The sequence below is a fragment of the Osmerus eperlanus genome, chromosome 5, assembly GCF_963692335.1.
Source record: "Osmerus eperlanus chromosome 5, fOsmEpe2.1, whole genome shotgun sequence".
NCBI lineage: Eukaryota > Metazoa > Chordata > Actinopteri > Osmeriformes > Osmeridae > Osmerus > Osmerus eperlanus.
The window spans coordinates 3,368,403-3,393,412 of NC_085022.1; the positions used below are offsets into that span (position 1 = coordinate 3,368,403).

At 48.9% G+C, this 25,010-nt stretch overlaps 2 protein-coding genes across 5 annotated transcripts; both read right to left on the reverse strand.

Moving 5' to 3' along the window:
- Nucleotides 1-111: 111 nt before the first annotated feature.
- endouc (endonuclease, polyU-specific C) lies at nucleotides 112-2,916 on the reverse strand. The gene is made up of 8 exons (XM_062461124.1): nucleotides 2,761-2,916; nucleotides 2,414-2,476; nucleotides 2,205-2,304; nucleotides 2,004-2,115; nucleotides 1,630-1,751; nucleotides 1,178-1,290; nucleotides 829-979; nucleotides 112-679 (listed from the first exon to the last, which is right to left on the reverse strand). The coding sequence occupies exons 1-8, from the start codon at nucleotides 2,769-2,771 to the stop codon at nucleotides 419-421; spliced, it is 933 nt and encodes a 310-aa protein (XP_062317108.1). The 5' UTR covers nucleotides 2,772-2,916; the 3' UTR covers nucleotides 112-418.
- A 183-nt stretch (nucleotides 2,917-3,099) lies between these two features.
- ppfibp1b (PPFIA binding protein 1b) lies at nucleotides 3,100-24,977 on the reverse strand. 4 transcript variants are annotated; one of them, XM_062461121.1, is made up of 28 exons: nucleotides 24,800-24,977; nucleotides 19,575-19,659; nucleotides 18,295-18,500; nucleotides 16,025-16,111; nucleotides 15,577-15,690; nucleotides 15,161-15,292; nucleotides 13,849-13,941; nucleotides 12,040-12,151; nucleotides 11,725-11,769; nucleotides 10,514-10,575; nucleotides 10,321-10,405; nucleotides 10,101-10,237; nucleotides 9,406-9,512; nucleotides 9,259-9,319; nucleotides 8,995-9,024; nucleotides 8,710-8,783; nucleotides 8,501-8,628; nucleotides 7,166-7,307; nucleotides 6,801-6,929; nucleotides 6,498-6,648; nucleotides 6,276-6,387; nucleotides 5,939-6,027; nucleotides 5,510-5,632; nucleotides 5,299-5,424; nucleotides 5,016-5,204; nucleotides 4,649-4,813; nucleotides 4,312-4,377; nucleotides 3,100-4,183 (listed from the first exon to the last, which is right to left on the reverse strand). In XM_062461121.1, the coding sequence occupies exons 2-28, from the start codon at nucleotides 19,636-19,638 to the stop codon at nucleotides 4,100-4,102; spliced, it is 2,913 nt and encodes a 970-aa protein (XP_062317105.1). In that variant the 5' UTR covers nucleotides 19,639-19,659; nucleotides 24,800-24,977; the 3' UTR covers nucleotides 3,100-4,099. The 4 variants fall into 4 exon arrangements, with proteins under 4 accessions (XP_062317105.1, XP_062317104.1, XP_062317107.1 ...); XM_062461120.1 differs by having other exon boundaries at nucleotides 8,701-8,783; XM_062461123.1 differs by lacking the exon at nucleotides 11,725-11,769 and having other exon boundaries at nucleotides 8,701-8,783.
- Between the last annotated feature and the right edge of the window lie 33 nt (nucleotides 24,978-25,010).

Consider the following 25,010-nt stretch of genomic DNA (forward strand, 5'->3'; position numbering starts at 1 on the left):
TGACAGGATCGGTTTATTTTTCTGTTTTAAAGGCCTCGAACTTTTAAGGTTCATGTCATAAAAATACCAACACTTGTGTTAATAATACAAGGATTGGCTTGAAAACAAATGTAATACTTTGATCATGTTTTAATTAAACTCTCAACTGATACAAAGTCAAGCGTAAAGGCTTTCCATAAAAACAGATTAATTAGCTAGGCTAGGTATAAAGATATTTGTGCATAACGTCATGTTTATAAAGGCATATTAAAAACAGACTCCCACACACACACACATTTATGAATAAAATAAAAAAGCTACAACATTTCCTACTAAAGCTCACTAAGAATTCCACTATAAAAGGATAGCAAAAGTATGCCCCTTCCTACAGTATGGTGCATGTGCTTGGTGTGTGCTGGTGGGTCTGTGTGGAGTCCATCTACTGATGCCTCCTGTTGCTGCTGAGCAGTTTGGGGTAGGCGGTTCCCAGGGAGCGGCCCCGACGGACCACCACCAACTCCAGCTGGCACTGGTCGATGTTGACCACCACGGAGGTGCTGCGCTGTGTGTTGATGAGGAAGATGACGGTGTAGACGGCCATTTCAAACTCGGGGCTGGCCCCGATGAAGGTGCTGCCCACCGGCTTCAGCAGGCCATGCCAGCTGAACTGCAGGCTCAGAACGTGGTCGTCTGAATCAGGCTGTGGGTGCGAGGGGCAGAGAAAGAAGACACAAAAATCTAGTCAAACTAATCTGTGGACGTTCTCAAGTTTGGTATTAGATGAAAGTGAAGACGGTACGTTTCACACAGATTGAACCATGTTGCAGGCAGAAGGTTCTCTCGTCTTACAAGGTCCACGTCCCTGGCTTTGTATCCCTTGTAGTCTAGGTTACTGCTCTTCTCCTGAAGGTAGAACTGGACCCAGTTATGGAAACCAATGATGTCACTTCCGTGTTTTGTCTCTCCGACAAACACGTGCTCAAATCCGCAGGAGTCCTCTCTGTCAGTCACATCAAACAAACATATCACACGGGTTCTATATTATTAATTTTTTTACGTAGACAACCATGCAGCATTGGGTATTCATATTCTGTTCAATTGTAACACGTAAGCTGTTCTTGTGTTTATAAGGAACGGCGGTGTCGTCCACTATGAAGAAACAGAAGTGGGGGAGTCGAGCACAAGGCAGTCATCTTACCCTCCGTTTCTCTCCCTGTGGTAGAGGCGAAACCAGATGGTATACAGCTGGGTCTTAAACTGCACCAAGTTCGAGCTGGACACGCCCTTACTCACAAGGTACCTGTGGGCACGCTGCAACAAAACAAAGAATAGCACACTCTAGCACACTTTGTTGTGAGTTCACTGTGATTTTAAACATTGACCAGTAGGGGGTATGCAAGTCTGTCAGGGAATGCCTGTCCGTACACGCTCTACAATCCTCCCCTAATACCCAATCAGGCTCTAGCCAAGTGGCACGCCTCAACACAGCAGATGTTTTAGATGAGCTGCTTTGTTCTGTGTGGTTCTCTCAACATTGTGTCCTAAACAAACCGGGACAGGAAGATCATAAACTCCCTCAGGATCTCAGCGGCTCAGTGATCCTGCAACTGAAGAGGAGAGAAGCCAAGAACAACACCCACACACACATACCTTCATAACCTCCGTTTCCAGGACAGCATCCAGGAAGAGGTTGTTCTCCGTCACCTCGTCTGGTGTGACTCTCTCCGACACCCCCGTGGACCTCTCATAGTTATCCAGGAGCTTCATTAAACCTGCAGACACCGCAAGCTTTGACCTCAGAGTAGCCCATCTTGATCCCAAGACATTGCATCTCAACACAAAACCAATTATGTTTGATAACACTATCAGCAGTCTACAGAAAAAATACTATGAAGAAAGTGCTGAGAGTTAGAGTTATAATACTACCATTATAAGGCCTATCAAACAATATTCTGCTAGTGGAAGGCTAAATCAGAATCAATAGTTTATTCTTGCATTGGTCAATGTCTTGACAGTAGACTCACGAGAGAAGGTGGTGGTGGTCGTTAGTTTTTCCTCGTTGACGCCAGAGAAGAGAGGCGAGGAGGCATGATCTCTTGCGTTGTTACTACCCTGCGGGACATATCCAGCTTTGCCCTGGACAACACAAAACACTACGGTTTGTGTCCACAGTATATGTAATGTGATTATTAATCTAGCTTTAAGAGACAGAGTAAGTGAATTACTTGAACAGTGACGTTGTAGTCGACCCCTGGTGTGAAGCGGCTCAGATCCAGTCTCCAGAGATCATTAAACAGACCCGACAACTCATGGTTGACCGTTTGACTGTAAAGCGAAAAGCACCGACAACAGTCCTTTTGAATACAAAATGTATCTGCCTGTGTGAGTGAATATGAAAGAGCCAAGCAAGTAACTACAGGAATGTTTCTTGTACCTTGACGCCCTAAGCTGGGAAACAGCCACCGCTAACAGACAGACAAGGAATCCACAGGAAAATCTTTGGAAGAAAGCATGAGCATGATAATCTTATCCGATATTTGCATGAGTCTATTTATCATTAAACAATTACTTGGTAGGCTACATTGTTAAATATTTGCATGCTGCAATAAAACACAATATAAACTTTTAGTTTAGAAACAGAAAATGTACAGGGCTATTTCTAATTGTTCGCTAAATATTCTTGAATGTAAAAGAATGTTTTGTTTAAAAGTTGTACCTCACTTGTATTCAAAGTAAACTAGAATATGCCTATGTATCAGGTGGAGAAATGTTTATTCTTACCGCGGATCCATGTTGCGTTTTTTGGTGAGGAATGATATTCCTCCGCCTACAGACCGTAAAGAACAATGACACAAACGAAAAACACTCCTATATTTGAAGACCTCAAGGTAATCCCTCCTAATACAAAATCAACAGTCTTAACTACGCTTGCGCGGAAAGTATGCCTACAGTAGGCCTACTTGAGGACAAATGGTGTTGCAAATTAAGTTAAACCAACTTCAAAAACATACATCTTTACTGTCAAAGTAATCCAAAACAGTTATACAGTTATGAATCTGCAATGAAAACCCCAAAAAAATCACATTAGATTATTTTAGCACTTACAAAACAAACAATAAGACTGATTAAATTACTTTATTGGCCTTTAGAAACGCACACCACAAAAACACCTTTCTCTGCTCAGTCATGAGACTTGCATAACAGGATCTTTACATTGAGACATTCTGGCATTGTTTCATCTCTACACATGCCACTATGGTCATCTGAAAAGAACCACACTAACTGGCAACTGTCCACTTGACTTCAATCATTTAATCTTTAAAAAAAGCATGAAATGACAAGTCGCTATCTTCTGTTAGGAGAGCGGGAGTACAAAGAACGACCATTTCGGCAATGAGAAAGACTTGAACAGCATGCGATGAGATGCAACTCGATTTGTGTGTATTATTATAGTGTGTTACTATGCGGTATGTGTTGGTGCAAATGCATGCAAATATTACTGGGAGTGTTAACGGTATGGAAATATATGTTGGAAAAATACACACATTGCACTTAAAATAGAGGCTTTATAATGCACAAAACATAGCAGCGATTCAAGGGTTTCACTTTACAGTGAAGTTATTACCTGTAGAAACTCTGCACAGTACATGACATTTGAGTAAATTATTTTTCAGCCCAACAGGGTTGAAAGTCTTGAAGCATATAAAAAGAAGATATATTAGATTTTGTCACGATCTCTTCCTCTGTTGAAATTGGATGCTCCATGGTCACCTGATGGGTGATGACACTATTGAAACGCTGAACCCCACACATACATATGCACCTATAAGAACAGTCAGTCTGAATGTCTCCAGTAACCAGCTGGTAGGCACACTACAGTGGCAATTCTCTTTCTCTCCAACACTATTTTGCCCTTTTTCTTGAAACATTTTAAAAACTTTTTTTTTTGGCTCATCGAAGAATGTAATGCTAAACAAGGTGGTTCTTGAGGAGTATGTGAGTGTGTATGTGTGTGTAACAGTGTGTGTAAATGTGTGTGTGTGTGTGAGTCTTTGCTGGTGGGAAAGGACACGGCTGCACAAGGTCACAGGTTGTCACGACGTCGACGATGACGCAGGCCTCATGCGTTGGAGTCATCATCGGTCAAGCTGAGGCAGGGAGAGTTGGAGATCTCTTTGAAGAACTCGTCATCTTTCAGCATGCTCTGCAAACAAGGACACGCAAAGTCACAACAGCAACTGATTGGATGTGGAATCAAGAAAAGGGAATTGGGGTTGGAAGACAATTCGACCATTCACGTCGATGATAAAAAAACGTAAAATGTGTTCTCACAGTCAGGTTTTGGATTCCCTCTGAGAAGGCTCCGATCTGCCTCACGGTGCCCTCCGAGTCGTCCATCTGAAAACAGACACCAGGTTGATCAGGCACAACCTCACAAGTGACCCCTCACCTGTAGGAGCCAGAGCTGACTGTGCTGGTGCTGCCACCTACTGGTCACAGACTGAATCACGTGGACGGTGATTCGTGCTGCTAAAAATGGAAAAGGGCCGTTTCCTTGGTGAGCGAAATCCCTCTTGTTCACCTCTGTCTTAATGTGTTTTTTTCTAAAGGAAGTGTTCCCTGCGGCACTCCCATTAAGAGGGAGTCCAGGAAGTGGGCCTTCGGTCACCTGATCGAGGCGGTCGAAGTCGTCCTCGTAGATTTGAAGCTCCACCCCGAAGCCCTTCTGGAAGCTGCGCTCCTTGGGCATCTCCACGTCCATCGGACACACGTACTCCTCGTTCTCATCCTGCTTCCTCTTCCTCCCGAAGCTACCAAATGTTAGCTTCCTCGGCTAGTGGGGGTGGGGTGTGGGGGGGGCAGAGAGAGAGACGATTCAGTGACAAGATTCATAGTCATTTTTATTTATACAGTACTGCCCATGCAAGGCACTGTCGTAGCTTTGTAACCATCTTAACCATGTTACGATGACAGTTCACTTCCACCCCAACAACCAGGAGATCCACCTTGACCATGTCGGCAGTCCGGTGACCTACCTTGACCTTTGCGGTGGCGGTGAGCAGAGAGTAGTCTGGGTTCTCCAGACACTCCTGTTTGCTCTGCTGGGCCTCGGTGCCCACCAGCAGGCCGAAGTGCGTGGCCAGGTGCCGGCGCAGCAGCGTCTTGTTGGGGGGAATGTTGAGCAGCAGGGCCATGGTCTCCACGTTGAACCTGGGCTCCAGGACCTGAGGGGGGGAAGGGGGGGTTAGGAAGAGCAACGGATGCCTCGAGGAAGGTTCCATGTTCTGGCTGCCAGGCCTCTCGCCTCCCAGGCCTTACCATCAGCCCCCCGTGCACGCCGCTGCCCCGCAGGTTGGGAGCGTACTCGGCCAGATCCACAGACCTCAGCCACTCCATCACCCGGTGGTTGGTCCACTGGGAGACCTCGGCCGGCGTGATGTTGTTCTGAGGGTTGAACCAGCGCAAAGTCCACTATAAAGATCACACGTTTCATTTGGATACACGCACGTATATGTTCCGCCTGACCCACCTCGTCGGAAGGCCTGCGTCGAAGACAGTTGGGCTCGTAGCTGTTGAGCCGCAACACCTGGATGGCCCTCTTGATGCTCAGGTGGTGGAGAACACTGCCCACCTTCAGGGACAGCAGGTCGTCCTGGAGGCAAGGCAGTCAGGGCACAGTCAGGATGAACGAGAACACACAGCAGCAGCTACACTAACAAGCCAGCCAGCCAACCAGCCAACCAGCCAGCCAACCAGCCAGCCAACCAGCCAACCAGCCAGCCAGCCAGCCAGCCAGCCAGCCAACCAGCCAGCCAGCCAGCCAGCCAGCCAGCCAGCCAGCCAGCCAGCCAGCCAACCAGCCAACCAGCCAACCAACCAGCCAGCCAACCAGCCAGCCAACCAGCCAACCAACCAGCCAGCCAGCCAGCCAGCCAGCCAGCCCGGCTCTGTCACTCACCACGGTCATGTAGTGAAGCACGCGGCCGTCCACCCTGCCCTCGTCAAACTGGGTCTTGTACTGAGGCAGGCCGATGTCATCCAGCCACCCTGGGAGAGGAAAGGAGAGAAGGAACGACTGATCTACATCACTATCAATCCATCCATCTACTGTATCCATCCATCTACTGTATCCATCCAGCTACTGTATCCATCCAGCTACTGTATCCATCCATCTACTGTATCCATCCATCCATCCATCCACAGTATCGATAGACTAGAGGAGATCACTGAGAATGAAGCTGGTGCCGGGGGGGTCTGAGCCCAGAGGAACCAGAGAGGAGGTGTGTGGTACTGACGGGTCACCCAGCTGTAGTCCAGTCGGCCCTTGCCGTCTTCTTCCTCGGAACCCAGAGCCTGCAGAGCCAGCTGCAGCTTCTTCCTGTGGAGGGTGTGCCTGATTCCCAGCTCCTACACACGCACACACACACGCACGCACACACACAGAGAGAGAGAATGGAGTGGCTCCAAAAAGACTGTGTGTGTGTGTGTGTGTGTGTGCGTGTGCGTGCGTTCCTCACCTTCTCCAGGTCGTGCTGGGAGGCCTGCAGCAGCGTCTGGCCTGACGAGATCCAGGAGCGTGCCATGTTCAGGTACAGGCCCAGGCCCTGCTCCTGCAGCCAATCACACACCTGCTCCCTCGACCACCGTGCAAAGGGAGCATCCAGCTCACTGAAGGGGGCAAGGGGGGGGGGGGTTACAACTGACTAAGAGCATACCTACTTTCCTAGATCCCTAAATACTGAAATCCCCTTCTAAACACCGAACGAGTACAACAAGACTAGTCTTCTCGGGGCACATAAGACACAGTAAGACACACTAACTTGTTTCTCTGCAGATCCCTGGACCAGCCAAGTCTGGGGCCTGCTGTGGCTCTGACTCCGCCCCTCCTGAACTCGCCCTCCGATAGGTTGTCGTCCAGGTTGAAGGTCGTGGACTGACTCCTCCTCAGTCTGGAGGGGGAACGACATGTTCAGACTGGGACGCGCCTCCACTGCACCACATGACTCAGGTCTGTTTTCCATGCCCCGAGGGACCGGCAAATCGCAAACAACACCCTCTGCTGCTTGTTGGTGCTGACTAAGCACGTTGTTTAAAAATGGCTTCAACAGTCAGATGGAATCAGTGTATCTACCACAGCCCCGGGGGGCGCTGAGGAAGCAGGCGTAGGCCCAGTAGCGGCACTCACTTCCCAAACAGCTTCTTGATGCCCCTGGTCTTCTTCTGCCCCTCGGGGGAGGTGGGCAGCGTGCGGGTGCTGTCGCTGGTGGTCGACCTCTGGGACAGGCCCGCCAGGTCCAGATGTTCGGTGCCCTCGCGCTCCGTCTCAGCTGGAGAAACCAGGGGCGTGACATCAGCCAAGCTCTGACGAGACCAGCAGGCAGAGACAGGCTGCTGCCTGGAGTCTGACCTTGGGACTACAACTCCCACACACACTGCCACGGGCAGGACTACAACTCGAACCCCAGACACACTGAGGAGCCAGGGGCCTAAATGGACCCATTATTGAGTCCATGATAAATACAATACGAGCTCTGCATGCAGTAGAGAGTACTGTTTCTTAACTTGTATGAAAAGGCAAAAAGCACCATGTAGCAGCGTGTGTTGTGCTAAAGATAATACTAATGACAATAATCCTACAGATTAGAAAAATATACAAACAGCTCTCCTATAGATTGAGGAAATCCCAGCAAGGTTTCTTAATCTGAGCCAGAGGGGCTCGGTCAGGATGAGGAGGAACGATGGCGCAGGCACACAGGAAACATGCAGGAGCACAAAGTGACGCACAAAACATACAAGGTGCTTAAAGCCATCCAGACAAAGAGCAATCTGACCTGAATTATTTGCTGGTGTCCTGGGTGTGGTTGTATGAAAAGACAGCTGTTGTAGTTACTGTGTAATTACAACAGCTATAGTTACTGTGTAATTACATCTGCTGTAGTTACTGTGTAATTACACAGCAAAAAGGAGCCAAAGTACTCTCTAGTTAGCTTTGTTGCATCTCCCCTGATCCTACTTAGCCTAACTAGTCCTAGTGGACATGGCTGCATACTGTACCTAGCATAGGGGCGCTCGCACTCCGACTGCGGTCTTCCGAAGTCGCACAAAGCAGACAGGACGAGGACAACAGAGGGCAGAGATTAACACACAAGAACTGCTCGCACAGACACACACACACACACACACACACACACACACAGACACACACACACACAGACACACACACACACACACACACACACACACACACACACACACACACACACACACACACACAAGCACGGAGCACTGGTGAAGCAGGGCTCTCTTGACTAAGCACTGTTTGGTGTGGGCAGCAAATGACGAGGTTTGGACTGTCAGAGTGCGGGCGCAGCACAGGCAGCATAGGAAGCCAACCTTCACGATGGAAACATCAACAAACATGCCTAGGCCTCGTCGAAAAGAAAAAAAGCAACACTCATGTCCAAGCCAGCCTCCGGCCCGACCGCTACAGGTACCCTAGATCCAGCCCCCCCTCCCTCACCCAGGTTGGGGGCGCTGGCCGTCCTCTTGCCCCCCCGGATCTTGAAGAAGCCCCGGCCGAAGGAGGAGCGGGACTTCCGGCTCCCGAATCCTGTGTCGTCTGTGGGGGCGGCGCGGGGGGAGGAGCCTGTGTCGTCTGTGGGGGCGGCGCGGGGGGAGGAGCCTGTGTCGTCTGTGGGGGCGGCGCGGGGGGAGGAGGAGGGCGAGGAGTGGGAGGAGGGGGAGGAGTGGGGGGGCTTGGGAGGCCGGTCGCTAATCTTAGCCACCTCCTCGCGGGCCTTGTTCTGAGGAGGAGGAGGAAGAGGAGGAGACAGGTCACACAGAGCACCACTTGCATACGGCTCGTATACAAAGGGTGCGGTGAAGCACGCTGGCAAACACTTTTGAGGATGACGGGTGATGCAGTCAGGCTGCCAATCAGACAGGACGTCAGGCAGACAGACAGGAAGACAGACAGACTAACAGTCAGAGGTCTCACCCAACGAGCAAGCTAACCTTTATTAGGAACAGCAGAGTCTCAGGCCTCTGGCAAGCAAGAGAGCACAAGAGGAAGATGAAAAGGGGAGAAACCACAAATACAGTTTGAACAGCATGTGATATACACTCAGATAGATGACTGCTGTGGACAGGCCAACCTCCGCTGGCTACTGATAAGGGGATGACACAATCTGAGACAGAACGGTATGGAGTTAGTGGTGGAGTCGCTTTATGACCCATGAGAACCCCCTCACTGGAGGCTCCATCTTAGCATCTCCTCACCTGTTCTCTGTTCCTGCCATCCAGGTTGTCCTGGCTACCGGCCCTGGTGCCGTCAGGGGACCTGGAACAATCAAGACCACTCAGATGAAGGTTCAGATGCGCTCCACCACCCAGGGCCTGCTGACTAGAAGCTGAGGTGCTGCTCACCTGTCGGGCCCTGCTGGGTCCGGGTCTGGCCCCCGGTCTGGGTCAGAGGCTGGCCTGGCTGGAGGGCTGGGCGACGGGTCTTCCGTCACTGTCAGGCGGCTCTCCAGCTGTGCATGGAACAGGACGTCAAGGGGAAGCATAAACACAAGTCAGCGTCTACACCGAACACAGAACTCTAGTCATCTATCATGTATCAGGGAGTCAGGTGGCTGAGTGGTTAGGGAATCGGGCTAGTAATCAGAAGGTTGCTGGTTTGATTCCCGGCCGTGCAAAATGACGTTGTGTCCTTGGGCAAGGCACTTCACCCTACTTGCCTCGGGGGAATGTCCCTGTACTTGCTGTAAGTCGCTCTGGATAAGAGCGTCTGCTAAATGACTAAAATGTAAAATGTATCGTGCATTGAGAATCAGAATCGAGTTTAGAGGAAAGTAACACCAGTGATAATCCTAATTGATATGGACACCAATTCACAAATCACTAATTTACCAACTGACACTGAATGTTATCAAAGTAATTTGACTGTGATATTAACACTTCCTTCCCTCCTCCAGAGTGTGTTTAGGCCGGGCGTGGGATGTGTTTTACAACTGGCTTACTTCAGAGACTGGATGACAGCACCCTGGGGGCGGAGCTATCTAGGGCATGCAAGTCTAAGTGTTTGTGACATCATGTCAGAGTGTGTGTGGGGATCCTACCTCATCTGGGCTCGTTCCGATCACTTCCTCCTCACCCGCCAGCCCCTCCCGCTCCAGCTCCATGGCAACCGCGCGGGCCATCGCCATAGAGATGGAGCCGTCGAGCGCCTCCTCGCCCTCTCCGTCTCCGGTTCTCTCTAGAACGGAACAGATGTTTTAGCGAGCGACGGGGTTTTTCGAAACCCGACAAAACCGCGTCGCCCCCCGAAAAGCTCCAGACCTTTCTTGGCCTGCAGGGACATCACCATGTCCTGGACCTTGTTGTATCTCAGGAGAGACTGCCGCAGTTCCTCGATCTTCCGATCCTGCAAGGACACACGGCGAAGAAGGAGGCGGGGTGAGGGGAGGGGGGAGCTCGACGGAGTCGTCGTCGCACCAACGGGCCGAACTGGAGGAGCGCCGGGGCCTCTTACCTTCTCTTCGTTGGCCGCCATCAGGGACTCCACGGCCTTCTTCATTCTCTGCACCTCCACATCTGAAGAGGACAGGCACGTCAGGGGGGCCTGGGGGAGAGGGGCTGGGGGTGCTAGGCAGAAGGCTGACTGGTAACCTCATCTCACACAGCTACTGGGTGGTATGGGGGGTCATTGCTTTGAGGGCTTTAAAAGACTTGTCTATTGTATAAAGTAAGGCACTCTATGACCTTTGGCTCAGTGCGAGTATGATCCTCGGCTTGACTGAAGTGACAAGGGGGTGTGTGCGTAATTACAGTGACGGCGTCAAGACGCGAGACAAGGTGATGAAGAAAAGGATGGACCATGACACAGATTAGCGTGGAGGAAGGTGGGGGGGGGTGTTTGATGGACGTATCGGAGGAGGAGAGGGAGAGGAGGGAGACTGGGGTGGAGGAGGGAGTAGCAGTGTGCGAGCACAGCCTGAACAGGCAGGGGGCAGCAGGGAGGTGAGGTGAGACAAACCCATCCGTCTTCCTTCAGGGGTGACACCGGGGGCTTTCACAGCCTGGCCTGCCACAGGTGGACACACCTGACCTGGGCCTTCCAAGATTCAAACACTGTCAAATAGGTGCACTTGATAAGTCTCAACCACGGCAACGAATAAATGTTTCAGCCCCATGAAGTGACAAGTGAGTGTCAAATCAAACATATTATATGTACTATTGTTCTGTAAAAGAAAAGAAAGGTTTTGTCCGCTATAAACATACTGCCAGTGGAAAGTCAATGTATTCTATATGGGGGCGTGCCGCTACTTTCCAGCCAATCGCCTTAGGGGAGGCATGCCTTCCTCCTTGTCTTATTTTGTCAAACCACTGTCAATCAAACTCGAGCTGGCTTAAAGCACGGGAGTTCAGACAAGAACTGGGGTCGCTGTTTCTCACATTTGAATGTATTTTTTGATGTGACCTACTGCAGTTTCAAAACGCTGTATATTACTCCTGCTTACTGTACTACTGGTGAACATCTTATTTTTGTAGGATGCTGGAGCCGAAAGTGACAGAGAGGTAAAGCCTGCCCCACCAGGCAGTGTTAGATGAACATTCGTCTGGGGAGGGAGGAGTGTTTGGGGGGTCAGGGACAAGCAGGGTTTGAAACAGGTCATGCCCTCGCATGCAGACAGGGGCCAGGGGATAGGCGAGCAGTTTACACAGACATCCAACACTCCTTACGTTTCTCTTTCAGCCTCTGTTTAAGAGTGTCGTCTGGGTGGGAGACTGGACAGGATACACAGTTACGACAACAAAAACTGTTTGCAGTTTCTGAACATGGTCAATGTAGGACTCTCTAGACTCATCATTGTAGGGTACATAAGGTACAAAATCATTTTACAACCACATCAGTCGATGATACTAGAATTCATTCTTGTTCAATATAAAGTTGAGTGTATTGACTGATGCAGATATGCAGTATGTGCCTGGATTTAAGAAGCATCAGGACACAGAGACGGCGAGGTGAACTGGCCCCAGCAGGTCATGTGGTCTTACCTCTCTCTGTGCTGCCCAGACCTCCAGGAGCTCTGAAGCCCATCTGATCCTGGCCCCTCCTCAGGTCTCCGGCTCGCTCCTCCAGCTGTCTCCTCAGTACACCCAGCTCCTCCTGCCAACACAGGACACCAGTCAGACACAACCACCCCACAACACTACACTACCCCATCTCACACCCTACACTACACTGAGACTACACACTACACTACCCCATCTCACACCCTACACTACACTGAGACTACACACAAGACTACCCCAACACACACCCTACACTACACTGAGACTACACACAAGACTACCCCAACACACACCCTACACTACACTGAGACTACACACAAGAGTACCCCAACACACACCCTACACTACACTGAGACTACACACAACACTACCCCAACACAACCCCTACACTACACTGAGACTACACACAACACTACCCCAACACAACCCCTACACTACACTGAGACTACACACAACACTACCCCAACACAACCCCTACACTACACTGAGACTACACACAACACTACCCCAACACAACCCCTACACTACACTGAGACTACACACAACACTACCCCAACTCACACCCTACACTTCCTTAACACCAACCCCAACACTACACCCTCACACTACACAGACCACTACACCAAAACTACCCTCAACACTTGTGTAAGTCTACACACAACACTACCCCAATACTACCCTAACACTACCCCCACCCCCTCCCCCAAACACCTCACCTTCAACTATACAGAAGAGAAGAGAGAAAGCAAAAGCAAGTGAGGGAGGGAAGGAGAGCAAGCTCGAGAGAGAGAGAGAGAGAGAGAGAGAGTGATGGACAGAGGCAGATGGAGGTCAGCACTGGTGGGTGTTGGTAGGGGGGGTTGATGAGTCAACAGCATTCTAACAGGAAGTCTGCATGAAGCAGACTGCAGGAACAGGAGGGTGCAGGGCACCAGGGCCTCCCAAAACAAACATCAGGGGAATGATAGTGAGAGAGTACGTTAGTGGAGACAAAGAGGGGAGGGAACGAATAAAAGAAAACAGACTCGACTCCTGCCAAACGAGGGCAGAGAGTCCATGATGAACACATGACTGTGGTTTGGTAAAATATGCGATATGCTTAATCTGGTGCCTTGTGGACGTAGCATACAGGAAGTGGCATTTCTGGGTGCATTTAATTTGTACCTTTCACCCTACCATATTGGGAAGTAAGTGATTTAGGTATTTTTGAAATGGACGTTGTTCCAGTTATTTAAGCATGCTGATAAGTATGATTTTTTAAATATTTTTTGCTATTTGAACAATCTTATATCGGTTTCATAAATTTTTACTTTCATCTCTATTCAGATAAGTGTGCAGAAACACACACACAAGCACACCAGTTACAATCATTCCCGCTGTAAACACAAACAAAAACTGGGATATGAAGGAGAAGCGACAGGGGATGGGCGAGCAGAGAGGCTGAGAAAAGCCGACCTTCAGTGCCTGGAGCTGGTTCTCCTTCCTCTGCTTCTCATACTGTAACTGGCCCACCTTGATTTTCAAACTAGAAAGTTTGGCCATAAGCGACTATCGTCGAGAAGCAAGCCAAGAAAGCAGAGGGGAGCCCAAGAGGAAAGAAAGAAGAGAGACACCATAAGAGAAAGAAAAACTAAAAGGGAAAAGGAGGGACACCAAAGAACATCAGAAGTCACCGAAGGAAGAGACAACCGCTCAGTGTCACAAGGTAAAGAAGAAGAATACTTGAGTTATTCTACTGTCAAACATGGATGCTCAGGCATTCCTTTTGACGCTCTAACCAGGATAGCTCACCTTTGTAGATCGGAGCTTTTTCTCATACTGTAGTCTTTCGTTCTCCATCTCTGTCACTCTGTATCTCAGCTCGTTGATCTCCAGGACCAGGTCCTGGGAGAAGGCAGAAAGACTGCATTACCCAGACTGCATTTGGTGGGAGAGGAGAGAGGCTGCCAAGGGCAGAGTGAGAACATGTTTTGGGTAAAAGAGAGTGATATTTATAGTATGTTTGTTTCAGTGCTAGTCTGGCCCCGGAATCCCTCATCGCAGAGTTGCATAAACACTACAGTCATTTTTTCTCCAAGCTATGGCTGAATTCCTTTCTCGTGTCGAAACACCATGAACATTGGATTCACATAGAGATTAATAAGAGGGCTCTGGTTGAAAGAGGACCACTGTCCTCGGAGAGAACTACTGTTCCCAGAACAGCTGTGGAGTGAAGAAGACAGGAGAGGAGCACTTCCTGGAGGGTGGGGGGTGGGGCTATGTGAATCGGAACATGGACAGAAGCCCAGTGTCCCAGCGGCCTGGCTGTGCCGCTACAACAATAAAATGACGTGTTTGAGAGTCGTCCAAGAGCCGTACACAGTTCATCCAGAGCCAGAAACCCCTTCTCCCTTTCTCTCCCCCCCCCCCGGCTCCAACCCCCCCACCCCCCAGTAAACAAGAACATCTCTCTTCATTCCCCTAGCATAGGCTAGCATAAAAAACGAATTCCCTTAAGCACTATTAACCATGAACGTAATGTATGAGAACAGCAAATGTTCATTAAACAAGGCACTGCTACAGTGTTTTAGTCTCTCGGCCCTCTCCATTGCAGGTCGGCATTCCCTTGCAACGTAGCCTTCCGCTGTTCTTACCCATAAACACAGCTGCAAGCCCACACGAGGACAGATGCCGTACCTCCCCCGCACAGGTGTGGGACTGCATAGACCACTGTTTGTCTTCTTATGTGTGTGAGAGAGGGGGATGTAGGGAGTCAGGTGGCTGAGCGGTGAGGGAATCGGGCTAGTAATCCGAAGGTTGCCAGTTCGATTCCCGGTCATGCCAACTGACGTTGTGTCCTTGGGCAAGGCACTTCACCCTACTTGCCTCGGGGGGAATGTCCCTGTACTTACTGTAAGTCGCTCTGGATAAGAGCGTCTGCTAAATGACTAAATGTAAAATGTAAATGTAATGTAGAGGTGGAGGGAGAAAAGAGAGAGAGGAGGAAAGAGAGAGAGAGGAGGGAAAGAGAGAGAGGACTAGCGAGAGAGACTAACAGCAAGAAAGACATAGAGAGCCGGAAAGAAAACAAGTGAATTCCTGAGGCCTGGATGACTCCCGTTACCTCACTGTCCCTGAACCGGTCATCGATGTCCAGACTATCCTTCTCCAAGGAGTTCAGCTTCATCTTGAGGTTGGACACCTCGGCTATGAGGTCCATCTTCTGGTTCTCCAGCGTTGACCTGCACAGGAGCTCCTGAAACAAGAGAGAAGGTCATTCCCAGAAGAGATGGAAAGGGTGAAGGTGAACTGCTGTTTGTGCCGTCTGCACAGGAATAGATATAAGGACGTTTGTCCCTAATATACCAACATACCTGCAGATAATACAGGGAAGTATTTGTGGTGCATTTGTTTTGCACTTACAGTTGAGATTTATGTGACTGACCCATTGCGTCCATTGAGGCGGTCAAGCCAAATCAAGTTGACCTACCTACGTGATTTGACAGGTGTGGATGCCGCCCCCGCCCCCAACAAACCCACCTGCTGGAGCATCTCCTCCGTGGCGTTGAGTTTCTCCCGGTTTTCGTCTAAGCACATGTCCAGGTCCCTGATCTTCTCTCCCTGCGCCTCCACCTGGTCTGTCAGCACGCTCACCTGCACACAGTCATCACAGCGTCGTACCAGAGGGCCGGCCGCTTCGCCTCCACACAACCGCACAGTACTCAACAATACTACACAATACTATTGCCCCAGGAAGTAGTACTCAACAATACTCTAACCCCGGTGAGCAGTATTCAATACTTATACCCAATACTCTAACCCCGGTGAGCAGTATTCAATACTTATACCCAATACTCTTAACCCTGGTGAGCAGTATTCAATATTTATACCCAATACTCTTAACCCTAGTGAGCAGTATTCAATAGTACTACATAGTATTCAACAGTCCTCGACAGTATCATAGTAACGTGTGCTGAAGGTAAGGTACCTGGAGGACCAGGGACTCCTTGTCACTCTCCAGCCTAGACAGACGCACCTGGTAGGTGTGTTGCCCCATGGACATGTGCCCATTGGACTGCGGAAACAGAGAGTGGGGCCAGAGGTTAGACAGAAAGAGAGGGAGAGGGGGATTGTTTGCTTTTGGGGGGGAGCGGGGGCGGGGGGGGGGGGGGGTTAAGAGGAATAGTTTCAGAGGAAAGTCAGTGTTGGAGCGTGGGCCCCTTGATGTTCTTGTGTTGGAGCTGGTTTGAGATTGATGTGGGAAGAAAACCGTTTTTGAATGTAAAAAATGTGTGGATAATGGCTTCACGGATACCGCCTGAACGTAAGTTGTCCATTTGGCGTCTGCCCTTATGCACCCCAACCCCATCTTAAAAGGCAGAGGGGAAAAGCCTTGGCTGGAGCATGGACACACACACACACAGACACACAGACACACACACACACACCGTTAGAGTATTACATGCATTCTCTGGCATTTCTCTGGCATCTTGCCCAGTCCAACACAGCAGTTCCCCAGACAGAAGACTGGTTCCCAGAGCGCTCTATGACAACACCTGAGCCTTATCTCTCCTTCCCAGGGACAGCTAAACGGCAACCCTTCGCTCTGCTACCCCAAGACTGGGCGCTTGCTCAGACGGCACTGCTCAACCACCAATGTCTGTTTTCACTCAGACAGTTTCCGGAACATTCTCTGTATCTCCACTGGCGCACGCCACTAAACACGCCAACCAAGCTGTGTGTGAGCTTGGTTGCTCACACACAGCTGATTACAAGATGTTTGACTTGAAAGAGTCTCTCTCTGGCTTTCTGCTGCAAACAGGAAGCATTCAAATACCTCCAGTGTTGACCGAGAGGGTCAATCACAGATGCTCTGACAAAAAACATTGTTGTCATGTCCTGAGGGGGCGGAGCTAAGAGCAGAAGAGGTGTGTGTTTTTTGCACACTTCGACATTTTTTCCTATGTGTGTGTGTCCCTGTGTGTGTTTGTGTCCCTATGTTTGTGTGTCCTTGAGTGTCCCTAAGTGTGTGTGTGTCCCTACGTTTGTGTGTCCTTGAGTGTCCCTAAGTGTGTGTGTGTGTCCCTGTGTGTGTTTGTGTCCCTACGTTTGTGTGTCCTTGAGTGTCCCTAAAAGTGTGTGTGTCCCTACGTTTGTGTGTCCTTGAGTGTCCCTAAGTGTGTGTGTGTCCCTACGTTTGTGTGTCCTTGAGTGTCCCTAAGTGTGTGTGTGTCCCTGTGTGTGTGTGTCCCAGTGTGTGTGTGTGTCTCCCTGTGTGTGTGGGTGTGTGTCCGTGTGTGTGCATGTGTGTGCGTGTGTCTCCCTGTGTGTGTGTGCTCTGGATAAGAGCGTCTGCTAAATGACTAAATGTAAATGTGTGTGCGTGTGTCTGTGTCCCTGTGTGTTTGGGTGTGTGTCTGTGTGTGTGTCTGTGTGCGTGTGTGTGCGTGTGTGTCCAGGTGTGTTTGGGTGTGTGTCTGTGTGTGTGTGTGTGTGCGTGTGTGTCCAGGTGTGTTTGGGTGTGTGTCTGTGTGTGTGTGTGTGTGCGTGTGTGTCCAGGTGTGTTTGGGTGTGTGTCTGTGTGTGTGTGTGTGTGCGTGTGTGTCCAGGTGTGTTTGGGTGTGTGTCTGTGTGTGTGTGTGTGTGCGTGTGTGTCCAGGTGTGTTTGGGTGTGTGTCTGTGTGTGTGTGTGTGTGCGTGTGTGTCCAGGTGTGTTTGGGTGTGTGTCTGTGTGTGTGTGTGTGTGCGTGTGTGTCCAGGTGTGTTTGGGTGTGTGTCTGTGTGTGTGTGTGTGTGCGTGTGTGTCCAGGTGTGTTTGGGTGTGTGTCTGTGTGTGTGTGTGTGTGCGTGTGTGTCCAGGTGTGTTTGGGTGTGTGTCTGTGTGTGTGTGTGTGTGCGTGTGTGTCCAGGTGTGTTTGGGTGTGTGTCTGTGTGTGTGTGTGTGTGCGTGTGTGTCCAGGTGTGTTTGGGTGTGTGTCTGTGTGTGTGTGTGCGTGTGTGTCCAGGTGTGTTTGGGTGTGTGTCTGTGTGTGTGTGTGTGTGCGTGTGTGTCCAGGTGTGTTTGGGTGTGTGTCTGTGTGTGTGTGTGTGTGTGCGTGTGTGTCCAGGTGTGTTTGGGTGTGTGTCTGTGTGTGTGTGTGTGCGTGTGTGTCCAGGTGTGTTTGGGTGTGTGTCTGTGTGTGTGTGTGTCTGTGTGTGTGTCTGTGTGTGTGTGTGTGCGTGTGTGTCCAGGTGTGTCCCTATGTGCGTGCGCCTCACCAGGTGCCCCTGCAGCCACTCGGCCAGGCTGTCAGCCGTGGCGTCAGGTATCTGGCAGCGTAGCCCCTCCCTCTCCTCCGTGTCCATCACGTCCAGCACCCCACGCAGGTCCTCCAGCAGGTGGAGGGCACGCAGACTGCCCAGGAAGGGAGAGGTGGGGGACTGGCAGTCAAACAGCCCGTTGGAGTAGTCCAGAGCCTTGGAGCCTGGCAGGGGGTGAGAGGTGCACAGAGACTAGAGGATTAAGACTACAGAGACTAGAGGAATAAGACCACAGAGAGACCAGAGAAAGCCAAGACAAAAATAAAACAACACAGTCCAAAGAGAAATCAATGAGGATAAAGGAATGCAGATACACATCAGCACGTCTGGTATTTGTAGTTTATTCGTATGGAACTGCTGGTTCTGTTTAGCCAACCCTACCACAGCTAGCTTCTGGCACTGCTTGACACAGCCGAGTGGACAGCATTACATCACTGAGCCATTAGAGGACTTAACACACCAGACAAGTGAGGAATTCTGGAGACTTAACAAAGCAGAGAGAGCTCCACACAGCCAGAGGCCCAGTAGCCTGGATGAGGGCTCTGGACAACCCTACTGGGAGAGACACATCATGTGATCTGATGGTTAACTGAAATGTCAGTTCTATAATTAACCAAAGCAGAAGAATAGGATTACGGCTCTGCACTGTCCACACACAAACACACACACACACACACACACACACACACACACACACACACACACACACACACGCTCTTAGTAACTGTTATGCTGCAGAGGCTGAGTTGGAGCACAGTCCTGGTGAAGATGCTGTAGAGGCATGCGTAACATATCAGTACATCAACATTTCTGATACAGTTCTGACAGATTTCCTGACAACATTCTTTCCATCCGCATCGACAGAGAGTTGTGTTACTTTGTTTGTCCAGAGAGGATTTGGTTTTGGCCAGACCAGCTCAGACCAGCTCAGGCTAGACCTGACCAGAATAGACATGTATGTAACTTTACATTACACAGAAATGTAAATGGAATGTAGTGTAATGCTAGACCAGACCAGACAAGGCTAGACCAGACTAGGCTAGACTAGATCAGGCCAGGTTAGACCAGGCCAAGCTAGACCAGTCCAGGCAAGACAAGGCTAGACCAGACCAGGCTAGACCAGACCAGACTAGGCTAGATCAGGCCAGGTTATACCAGGCCAAGCTAGACCAGGCCAAGCTAGACCAGTCCAGGCAAGACAATTCCAGGCTAGACCAGAGCAGGCTGAACCTTCTCACCTGCTATAATCCCATCCATCTGCTCCAGAGCTGCTGCCAACATGTCGCTGGCATCTGACATCATCTTCCTTGCTCGCTCTGAACCCTGCAGGAAGAGGAGACCAGAACCCTTCAGTTGGAGACAGGTTGTTCACAGATGAGCTAATCCACCAAATCAGGCTTAGGGTCCCCAACTACAATACAGTATCTCTGGGTGTACCTCACCACAGACTGGATCACATGGTCAGACAGTTTCCTGCCGCAAGCTTTGCAGCGTTGATGTTAGGCAGAACATGGCGACAGAAAAACAAGCGTAGTTATCATGTGTATAACTAGCAGGTTGGAGAACTGCTAAGTTCCTGTCTGGCTGGCGAGGACAGAGAGACGGTTTGGGCTACAATATAGTTCAGCCGGTGAAACCAACCTGGCATTGGTCTTGGATATCCTGGAGTGTTTGTAGTGGAGACATGCAATCCCTCTCTGTCAGGGGAAAAACAGAATTGCAGACTGAAGCCACCAAACCCCATAGCAGCAGTTAGGCTTTCTACAGGTTCAGCTGTGAGAGCAGAACCTGTGTTACGCCTGTCATTTTGTAAGCCATCCAATGAGGAATTAGCCCTTGCGTGCTGAGAACCCCATAGCAACATCCGCTGGAGCCTCCAAACAAAAAATATCCTTTTTAAAATGATATGATAAATGTTGGAATATTGATGCAGGATTTGCTTCCATTCCCCCACAAGAGCATAATGGGAGGTTGGGCAATGATGTTGTCTGATTAGACATCGAAATTATCCAAAATGTGTTTAGACTGTAATTCGTTCAGGGATCTGCACAGGCCAGTTTTTCCACACCAAATTCGACAAAACATTTCTGTTTGGACTTCGCTTTGTACATGAGGGCATTATCAAGCTAATTAACAGTGGGGGATTTTTTCATGGTTTTGGGCTAGAACCCTTATGAATATTAATGCAAAGCACAAAATGTCATTCTAGACTATTCTGTTCTTCAAACTTTGGGGGAAGGCCCTTTCCTGTTTCTGCTCGATGAAATCCATATTAATGCCCATAGTTATGGAATGGGATATCCAACAAGCTCATATACAGTAGGTCAGGTGTTCACGTACTTTTGGCCTTATCATGTAATTTAGACAGTTAACAGATAGGTCTGCATGTTCTCAGACACAGTAACGTTACTGTTGTTTTATTGTAAAAATACATTATTGCTACTCCCTTCCTCCCTATAGGCGGAATCACATCTAAAATGGATCTTACGATCTCAGGATCATTTCAGTCCCTGTGTGTTTCCTACTCTGCTGAACATATTTAGAATTTCAATTAAGCCATTTAACCATGGTTACTGGCACAAAGAGTTCGCTGTCATCAGGGACACTAGTCTCTCTTGTTTGGGGACGAGTGAGGAGCCATTTTAGGGGCCCCAAATTTGGAGAACCCCCCTCCCCCCGAAAAACACAGCAGTCCTATTCAGCCGAACCTGCTCTTTAAAACCAAAGCGGACACACACACACACACTTCTGGGGCAGGTCTCACATCTTCAGGCCACCCACCCGCCTCCTACTGTGTCATTTGAGCATTCCTGAGGTCAAATCTGCCCTTTATTTGGAAAAGAAACAGACATTAACACGTCAGACCATCTCTGCTCACAGTGAGATGAGAGGTTGAAAGAAGCAACATCATGCTGTGACCAGTCCCTCCTTTAGATCATCCTGCGGTCCAGACCTGCAGAATGCTGTCTGCAGACTGGACTGAGGAGCAGAAATGAGGCTTGCTCAGCTCAGCTCACCGTATTTAGATTCAAGTCCTTCATTTTACTTGTGTTATGTAGCTGACATTTAAAATGTGCTTGGTTAGCATTTCTAAAGTTGTTTCGTCACATCTCTTCTTAATGTATAATTCCAGAAATGTTCAGAATGGGATATTTTGTTGTTTATATAGCAACAAAAAAAAGAAATACACATTTTCAGCAAAAACCTGCATTAACTGGTCTTGATAGTCATAATGAGAATTAGGAAAGGAATGGCGTTCAGAATGACAGTCAACACAATTTATGATGACCATGATAGGTTATCAGACTGATGTGTACGCTCAGACAATGTCTTCTGTATGGGTAGGCAGCTTGTTGACAGTCTACCATGAAGATCTCCAGCTCAAGCTGGTAGCACCAGGCCCGTTTTTCAAAACCTCCTGCTCAGCAGCACAGCTTGTAGTCAAGACATATATGGTTATGCCTCACACCCAGCCCTTAGCAAACACAGTTTAAACAGAGCGGCTCAGCGCCAGATGTTCGGCTTCTCCCACTGCCACCCACTTGTCACCTAGCCACTCTCAAGTGGAGCACTTTGAACTATCTGAATGTCGCATTGCCTCCCAGGCCTTTGTCGTGTCAGGGCTGTGCACCCAGCGCTGGACAGAGATACAGAACAAGCACACCTAGCTACAGGGGAGATCCGCTCAGGCCTGGGCTGCAGGACAGCCTCCCGTTCCGCCTGGGTGACTAACCTGTCGAACAATCCTGCCATGAAAAAATGGCTGCCACGGGGTTTCTCGCCCTGCAGCAAGGTTCCCTTAGACTTTACAAGACAGTGAAATCACACATGCGATTTCACAGCACCTGTATGTCGCACCCCCCCCCCCCCCCCCCCATGTCCTGTTTGGGTCTAATCAACTTGTTATTAGTTAGGCCCTCAACAAAACAAGAGGTGGCAGAAAACCTCTCTCGTCATCGCACAAAGCGTCCGTGTCCTCTCTCAGCACCACTCATCACAGCCAAGGAGACCTACACTGGAGACTATTGTATGTGTTGGCAGGATTTTACAACAGGCTGCGTACAAAAGAGTAAGCAACAGACAGTTTTCTTTACCCCCACTACTTTACTGCATTCATAGCTGATCTTATCAGAGAAAAGAGGGGGGGAGGGGAGAGCGGAGCGGAGAAGAGGAGACCAATGAAGAGGAGATTCTGTCACTAATGGCCTTTCAGAGGCATCAGCTTTGGGCCCTTCAGGCTCCAAAGTGCATGGCAGCCCATCCTCCGTCACGCACACCGATGAGAGGGTGCAGAGCGTGTCCTGGCCCAGCGCATCCCGTCGCCTTCCGGTCTCTCTCTGACTGATACCTCCATCCTGGCACACGCAGGGAGAAGACTGTGCCCTCAGGGCCACTTGCAGCCTTGCAAGTAGAAGCTGGCTCTGGGGAGTGGAAGGCTGGGCTGAGTCGTGCTGTGGGCTGCCAGTTGAACTCTGGGAGGAATTTACAACCCTGGTGGAGATCTGCATGTCTTCCTCTGTCAGCATAAGTACAGCGGACTGTATTGTTTATCCAGGAGATGTTGAACGAAACTCAAATCTTAAACAGAGAAGCTGAATGATGACATGACATTCTGAGATGCCCTTTGACAACCAGGCCCGGTCATTTCAAATACTGTTAAGTACTTGTGTGTACTTGATTTATCTTTCCCATGGCACTGAAACCGTTTCACCACGACGGTGCTCTTTCAGGTAAGGAGACAGAACAAATCACAAATGCTGTTGTTTCCATTCCTTGCTAGGCCCCACCATCCACAGACGTTTTGCGTCTGGAAATACTTCAGCTTACCTAATGTTGGGTGGAACTGCCCCATACATCGAGGTGTCTGGAAATTGTTCTGAGTGGATAGCCACTAAATACATTCTCTGTCCACTGGTAAACCAAAGTATCACCAATTCAGTTCAGTTCAACTTAATTGTCAGACTCAACAGTCCATTAGAAAACATACCACAAAAATACACAGACAAAATATAATACATTTAAAAAGACATTGACAATTTTGACCTCTCAGTCCTGTGGGTAATCCAGCCTACATAGCCTCCGTGCTATAGGCCATGGTGATAAATAGTATTTGTGGTGCCAAACATGTTTCACCTGTAAAGTCCACCCAGTGTTGGGCCGTTTAGGGGGCACTAGGTCAGGCTGGGGCTATGCAGACGCCGCTCCGCAGGCAGCGGAGGGAGTCAGACATCCACCATCCTGTGGTAGCGCTGCTTGGAAAGCAACCCCAGCTATTTGAGACCCGGGTGAGAGCAGGGAAACACATTTTTCTTTTAATATGCCTGAACATCTAGGAGAGTGTCGGGCAAGCAGATTCATGGGCCTTCCCCCTGTCTATACTTAGCTTGGTAAACTGTCAAAATGCAGCGTTTGTGAGGCTTGGACAGAAGTTGGCCTATATAAATGTAATAAACATAACCCAATGACTCGAAGGCTACCAATACCATGACACATGCAGAATTTAAAAAAAATTGAATCCATCCCAAATCAACAGTTTATCAATCTACAACAAATGTCGTCTATTCCCTTTTCCTTTTGGTTTTTAGCTATAGCTTTTCTGTTGGTACACAGTCTACTTTGACTTAATTACTACATCCGAACTTGTGAGAAGCTGTCATTTATCTATGGCATTTTCAGTTTGTAGGAAACTTCCAGCCTTGAGGGAAATGTAGCATTTCCAGTCCCTCGCTAGACAACATGTGAGACATTTAGGCATGTTATAGCCGATGCTTTTGTTACCACGCACTAACATAGTGGTAACAAATGATAATTTGAAGGAATGTGCATTTATAACCTTTAAATGCTCATTCACCCTCATGTTTAGTTTAGAGTTACGAGCACGGTTTATTTAGTATTTCTGGGACAAAGGACTAAAACAGTCATATAAACAAGAGACTAAGTCATAAACTCAATTTCCCCCAAAGGTGTGACTGTGAGATAACTGTAAATGCCATTAAGTCTGTAGCTAATACTGGACATTTTTATCCATACTCGATTAGTAGAACAAGCCATGTACGTTAACTAGAACGGGAGGGAAAAAAACTGCAAAACATACGGACGGTTAAAAGTAGGCTACATAAGATGTCCATTATTACACTTCATGGTGTTGGGAGAATACATAAACGCATACTGTATCCACAGAGACTTTTAAGTGAAAGCGTAAAACAAATTGGATGGCTAACATTCATGGGCTTAAAGTAGCTTGAAGGAAAACATTAGTTCATAGAAAGTGATAAAGATCCTCTCATAAAGGAAGTTCTTTATTGTTAATGAAACTAACAAGTATTAGTAAGAGTTGGTAGACTATCTAGCCTACATTGAAGCAGAACCAATAGCTTACTATTATGCTGTACTTGAATCACAGCGGGCGATAGGCTACAATATTCCGCCCGGATATAAATCACTGCAACAAAAACACACTCACCCAAACTTTGAAACAACTTTACAATTCCCACGATAGAAGTTTCCAAATTCACCAAAACAAAAACTTGAGACGTTTATATGATACACTTTTAACCTTTTCCACTACAATATCAGCCCTCCGACCCTCAAAATCCCTACGCCATGTCGAGACAGAGTGTATGGGAAGTTAGAAAGTGGAGACGTCATCGAGCAGGCACATCCCGCCCTGCTCC